Genomic DNA, 7,285 nt, shown 5'->3' with positions numbered 1-7,285 from the left:
GTATTATATAGTCACCAATTTTAGTGGCCATTGAATTATTACAAATTTGTTGAACAACTTTATACTTACGTACACAATTTAAAAATGATTAGAGAGGTGATAGAAAGGTAGGATCCATCTATTTATTATGGAATATAATTATAAAATGGTTAAAAGTAAAAGACACTTGTTTATATTGAGGTAGAAAACAGAGAATAAACACATTAAGCTTACAAATAAAAAGGCATATAAAACAGATTCAGAAACTTATTGACAGCTACATCACAGAATTTTCAAGAGAAGACAAGAGAGAAAGAATTTAACATAGAGCCGATTTTACAGACGGCCACAAACAACCATCTTTCAGCCGGCTATCACAATTCTGCCAGCACAAATTTTTCTAACCCCATTCCTTAGCCCATCCCTTTAAATTCTTCTTCACCCAAACACTATACTATAATTCATAAACATTTTAATTTTTTTTTACCTTTCAAATTAATGCACCATTAATACTATATATAAATATACATCTTTGCTAGCTTGTTTCTTCAGTATACACTTCTTTTTATTCCAATGGCCAAAAAATCGCAGAAGCAAACAGAGAAAGATAATGCAAGCAATGATAATAATAATCTGAATGCAAGTAACACTGTCACCACCAAAGCAAAACGGACGAGGAAAAGTGTCCCTAGAACTTCTCCACCTCAACGCAGCTCAATATACAGAGGAGTCACTAGGTAATTTGGTCGATCATATCACCTTGATAGTTTATTTCCTCTATTGTATATGTTTATCTATCTCTCGTGCCGGATCAACAATCGACATACTAATATTTTATAATTTCAAAAATAAAAAATGTTACCATCGATCAGGCACCGTTGGACAGGTCGATATGAAGCTCATTTGTGGGACAAGAATTGTTGGAATGAGTCTCAGAACAAGAAAGGGAGACAAGGTAAATTCATACTCTTTTTCTTTAGTTTTCTTTTTTCAACATTAATTGATGATGAAGTTAGCTAATGTTTTAACTTCTTTTCATGTGGCATTTCAATTCTATGGTGGTGATCTTCGTAACTGATTGTTGCAGTCTACCTTGGTACGTAGTTTATATATATTATTTATCATCATTACAATTAAATGAAACCAAAAGAATCATTTAAGTACTTAGTATTATTGAGCTTGATGTTAAAATTTCAGGTGCTTATGATAATGAGGAGACGGCAGCACATGCTTATGATCTAGCAGCATTGAAATATTGGGGTCAAGATACCATTATTAATTTTCCGGTAATTTCTAACCACTTTTTTTAATATGCATCCAGGATTTATTAATTAGTTCAGAAAGTAAAAATAAAAAATTGTCTTCAAATCACAGCTATCAAACTATCAAAAAGAACTAATTGAAATGGAGAGTCAATCAAGGGAGGAGTATATTGGATCCTTAAGAAGGTGAGTATTAATCAAGCATAATTTCTTTCATTATATATATCAGCAAGAATAATTTTGCAAATATTAATCATAGCTTATTTTTAATAAAAATTGCAGAAAAAGCAGTGGTTTTTCACGGGGAGTATCTAAATACAGAGGTGTAGCAAGGTATATATTAGCTAGTTTTTCTTATAGACCTTATACAGTTAAAACTCTATAAATTAATAATGTCAGGACCGGAGAAATTTATTAATTTAGAGAGTTATTAATTTATCGATAAATTAATAATTATTAATTTAAAGAGTTTTTAAGTAATTATACTGTACATACCAAACAAAAAGGCAAATTAGTCTATGCCTCTTAGAATTACGTTGCAGTGAACCTTGGGACTCAACGTAAATTAGTAACTACTGTGTTCATATGCATTGGAAATCAATAATGACTTTTGAAGTACAGTAAATGTAAATAAGAGGAACAAATGTGTTCAATGTATTCTTAATATATATTTTTTCAGTTTCTATGAATTATTAATTTATGATTTTCTTGGGACCGAAAATTATAAAGGGATCTCCCGAAAAATTATTATCTTATTATTTTATCGAGTTTTTCAATTTTTTACATTGGCCCAAGTCGGGACCGGACAAATTTATTATTTTAGAGAGTTTATTAATTTACAGAGTATTAATTCAAAGAGTTTCTACTGTACATCAAACTACTTTGATCAAGTACTTTTACTTATATTTTAGAGAAAATGAAGTTTTGCTTATAATAGTGACCAGAGGGAGTAAAAATCAATTTAAGGTTTATTGAATTTGCTTTTCCATTAATGTTCTAGACATCATCATAACGGAAGGTGGGAGGCACGGATTGGCAAAGTTTTTGGCAATAAGTATCTTTATCTCGGAACATATGGTAAGTTCAAAATCTTTGTCTCTAATTATTTTAGCAAACAATGAAATACACACCTTTTCTTTTACTACAAAATGAAATACGTACGTACATATGAACACTAGTGATGTACGTATAAATGATCGTATGGTGTGTAAAATGTTCTTTACTATTATAATTATTAGTACAACCTCTCAAAAAAATTATTAGTACAAGTAGTTAAGTAGCTAGCCAGGTACAACAATCTAAATTTAGGTAGGCGTAGACATAATTCGTTTCAAAGTTCAAATGAAAATGATTTTATACTTATTGTAAACGAAGACCTTAGAAAAGTGCCATTCAATTCATTGCTTCTATTCATTGACCAATTCAGTTATTACTCCATAGTGTGGCTTTGCATGGGTTATGTATGGCAAATAATATCAATCACATGTACTCACATTCAATGGGACATGAATCACATGACATGAAGTCCAATAAACTACTCCCTCCGTCCCGTTTTATCTGAGCCAGTTTGGTTTTTCACACAGATTAAGAAAAATGTATAAATAAAGGGGAAAGTGGAATATATTGTATTGGGAATGATAAAAGTAGTATTAATTAGAGTTATATTGTATTGTGAATGATGAAAGTTGTATTGAAAATTGAAATGACTCAGTTATTTTGGGACACTTTTTTTTAGAAAATGGGTCAGATATTCCGGGACGGAAGAAGTAATGTTTATGCTGACTCCACGAAAAAAATAGCAAGAGAATAAGAAATAAATTATTACTCCTCCGTCTCAAATTATAAGGAAAAAAACTCTTTTTTTTTGTCCCAAATTATAAACAAAAAGACCAACTTTTATCGTATTTAATTATGTTGTTTTAAAAATTTATCTTTTCCAAAGGAAAATTAAATGCATTCAATTTGCTCTCTTTCATTTTCTCAATAACCCATAACCAATGAAAATTGTTTTTACATCTTCCTATAAAACTTATTTTAAGAATAACACAAGAAACTATGTTGCAAACTACTAGTATGTTTTACCTTTCTTAATAAGTGTGATTTTTTTCCCTTTCTTATAATATGGGACGGAGGGAGTAAGTGTTATATATATATATATATATATATATATATATATATATATATATATATATATATATATATATATATATATATATGAACACACCCACTAATTTTTATGTGGGAGTGTTTTAGCAAGCTACACCTTAGGGTGTATTTAACTACTTTTTAGTTATAACTTGCTAAAACACACCTTCTAAAAAATAAGTGGGCGTATTATAGCAAATGCCTATAGGAGTTGCTAACGTACACCCACTTATTTTTTAGAATGAGTGTTTTAGCAACATTCACCTTAAGATGTATTTAACAACTTTTTAGTTATATCTTTGCTAAAACACACCTTAATAAAAACTAGTAGGTGTATCCTAGCAAACCCATATATATATATATATATATATATATATATATATATATATATATATATATATATATATATAAGGGTTAATTATGTTTCTAGTCCCTATAAAATAGCGACCTTGAAAGTTTAGTCCCTACTTAATTTTAATAGCATTTTTAGTCCTTAATTTTGTTTTTCTGCATTGAGTATTAGTCCCTAGTCAATTCAAATTTGTTTAATTTATGCTTAAACTCTTAAATTTTTGAACAATTTTTTGTAGACATGTTTAGAACATTACTAAAAGTTCGTCCGCAAAAAATTATTGCAAAATTTGATTTCTACATCCAGATTTTATTACTTTTTATCTTTAACTTTTGTCGTTTTAAAAAATTCATATTTAATTCATTTCATGTCAGAAAATTCTAAATTTTAGTAAACGAACCTTTCATAGTGTTCTAATCTTGTCTCAAAAAAATCGTTCAAAAATTTAAGAGTTTAAGGATAATTAATCAAACTTTGTTTTAGCAGGGACTAAAATTATAAGTAATTTTTTTTTATAGGGACTAAAAATGCTATTAAAATTAAGTAGGGACTAAACTTACAAGGTCTCTATTTTATAAGGACTAGAAACATAATTAACCCTATATATAAAGGAGAGGATTCTTTGGTATCTATGAAATCGGTGAGTGAGTTGTGTCAAAAACAAAATAAAAAATAATAGTTTGATAATATGCATATAAAAACAAGTTAACAACTTAACTTCAAATAATTAAAGATGAAATTTTTAATTTAATAAAAATGAAAAATTTGATAATATGCATGGGTGTATATTGGATCCTTAAGTGAGTTGTGTTTAAATTTTTATTAATATGCATCCGTGTTATATAAAAATTTAATTTCACTTAAAAATAATAATTAAGCATAAAACAAGTCCAATATTAATATATATAGCTAATTAATATATACTTCTCTTTTCTTAATTTTTCATCTTCCAATTTTTCTCAACAACAAACAGCTAAATCTGGTTTGCCGACTAATCAATATCTTATCTGACATTAAAATTGGTTTTATACTCATGCAATGTTCAATTAATCAATCTTTGCAGCTACCCAAGAAGAAGCAGCTACAGCTTATGACATGGCAGCTATTGAATACCGTGGACTTAATGCTGTTACCAATTTCGATCTCAGCCGTTATATTAAGTGGCTTAAACCCAACAATAATAGCAACGATGACAATAACAAGTCCAATATTAATCTTTGTGACATTAACTCTAACAGTAGTGCCAACGACTCAAACTCTAATGAAGAACTGGAATTTAGCCTCGTGGACAATGAAATATCACTCAATAATTCTATTGACGAAGCTACATTGGTTCAACCTCGACCAACTAGTGCCACATCAGCCCTAGAGCTTTTGCTTCAGTCATCTAAGTTTAAGGAAATGGTGGAAATGGCATCAATGACTTCCAATGTGTCAACAACGTTGGAGTCTGATCAGTTGTCACAATGTGCATTTCCTGATGACATTCAAACGTACTTTGAATATGAAAATTTCAATGATACCATGTTGGAAGACCTCAACTCCATTATGCCTACGTTCCATTATGACTTTGAAGGTGCTGAGGTTTTATAGCTCAATTCAAAAGAGAATTTGGAAATGTATGTTTTATTTATTATTTTTTTAATTTTTTCATTACGTTATTTATATAAAGACCGATACTCTTTATAAATTAGCTAATTAGGATTTAAGCTTTTAGAGGAAATAAGTTATTAATTTGACAAAAAACAAAGTTGAACCAATTGTATTGAATTTGACTGTATCATGAATATTAACCTTTACAATAGCTATATATATGATATTACCAAGATGAAAATTAACGAATTGTTGGAGAATTTAATTTCTAGTAGTATCAGAAAACGAACCACGCAGAAAACATAAATTAGTAAAAGAAATTTGTGCAAAAAAAATGAGAGAAAAATGAGAAATTTCTCTCTAAATTCATAACAAAAGAATAAGAGAATAATTTAATTTTGTTTAGTACGCCAATGCCTCTCTCAATGATGTGTAGAAAATGATGTCTCGACCCAAATCAATTAATTGGCAAGTAACCAAATTATATTGTTTTTTAGTGCAAGTTGGTCATTAGAGTTTTGTTGGTAGATTAGAGATATGATCCTTTCCTTCTCCTCACTCTCTTCTTCTCTCTCCTTCTACAAGTTGTTTTTATCTCTCTCAAAATTTTAGAGAGAAAAATCAAGAGAGAGAATAAAAAGATCAAGAGAGAGACAAAATCAAGAGATAGATAGACACATAATATGAAAGGAGGTAGGAGAGAGTGATTAGAAAGGAGAGGATCCAATTTAAATAGATTAGTCCCTCGAGTTTTGTTTGTTTAAGTTTTACAATATAATAAAACTTCCATTTTCTACACTAGAGCACAATTGAAACATCTCTCTACTTTGGACGCACAATTGAAACATCTCTCTACTTTGGACATTTACCATTTCACAACTACTTTAATCTAGGTTTTAGTCAAATTTGAAACACAAACAAATCGATGACATAACATCTACTCAACATAGTATATATTGAATTCGGATTAGGAGCTGTCACTATTGCACGCAGTCAACATCTTGGATGATCAAGTTCGGATAAAGTTCAAATTTTATGGAAGGCATTTTTTTAATATGGATTCTCGAGGTTGAAAATAGCACCGTTCGATCTTGATCGGATGGCTTTAAGCATGTTGCACAAATTGAATTCATATATTTTAGAGTGAAATTCTACCTTCAATTTTTTGTATTTTTAAATATAAGAGTATTGTACTCAAGTTACTTAAACAAATCGTTTTTAGTTAAATTTTAGTTATCTTAATGCCAAATTTTGTAATTAGTAGTGTTCATCCCCGAAAAATCAAAGAGTTAAAAATATTGGTCTTGTAACTAGAGGTTCAAGGTTCGAGCATCGTTAATGACATTTGAGAGAGATAAAAGGTTCGAGCATCAGTGACATTTGAGAGAGATAAAATATGTAAAAAAAAAAAATTGTAAATATTCTTTAAACTTTAAGGTCTTCATTGTTTTAAAATAGATCTTACTCTCACCCAAAAATGTTATCTCAAAAAAGGTTAAAACCACAAAATATGAGTATTATGGCCTTGTGGGTCATTGAGGTGCTTTAATTTCGCAGGCCACCTTTACACCTTACACTCTAGTTTTCTTCTCACATTACTTTCACCTTTATTTATGTGGTTATTTATGAGATAAAAGTTTCTCAACTAGAATCGTGTGATATGAGAGATTCCTGAAATGTATTCAAGCCCATCTTGGCTTAAGAGTTGTCCTACTTTTCTCTTTAGGGACTCCCTTTCAATTTCTTCACCCTTAGAAAAAGCCACTCCTTATTCAGCTTTTCTCATATCTGACTTTTCCTCATAAATTTTGTCTCTTGCTGTTCACTATCATCGTATCTTGATCTTATTTTACTATGAAGTTTCAATCCATAATTTTGATTTCAAGTGCATTCGTTACTTTGTCAAATTCCATCATGCTCATTCACTATCATATTCAACACCACGTTTCAAATA

The 7,285-nt window shown here is 29.5% G+C and overlaps 1 protein-coding gene across 1 annotated transcript; it reads left to right on the top strand.

Moving 5' to 3' along the window:
- Positions 1 to 258: 258 nt before the first annotated feature.
- Positions 259 to 5,544, top strand: LOC146903268 (AP2-like ethylene-responsive transcription factor At1g16060). The gene is made up of 8 exons (XM_085733818.1): positions 259 to 716; positions 852 to 934; positions 1,067 to 1,075; positions 1,177 to 1,265; positions 1,354 to 1,427; positions 1,524 to 1,574; positions 2,242 to 2,318; positions 4,802 to 5,544. The coding sequence occupies exons 1-8, from the start codon at positions 553 to 555 to the stop codon at positions 5,329 to 5,331; spliced, it is 1,077 nt and encodes a 358-aa protein (XP_085589944.1). The 5' UTR covers positions 259 to 552; the 3' UTR covers positions 5,332 to 5,544.
- Positions 5,545 to 7,285: the final 1,741 nt, after the last annotated feature.

The sequence above is a fragment of the Medicago sativa genome, chromosome 8 (assembly GCF_051527215.1).
Source record: "Medicago sativa cultivar Bolivia chromosome 8, Bolivia_mono, whole genome shotgun sequence".
NCBI classification, from domain to species: Eukaryota; Viridiplantae; Streptophyta; class Magnoliopsida; order Fabales; family Fabaceae; genus Medicago; species Medicago sativa.
This window is presented reverse-complemented; position numbering and strand designations above follow the sequence as displayed.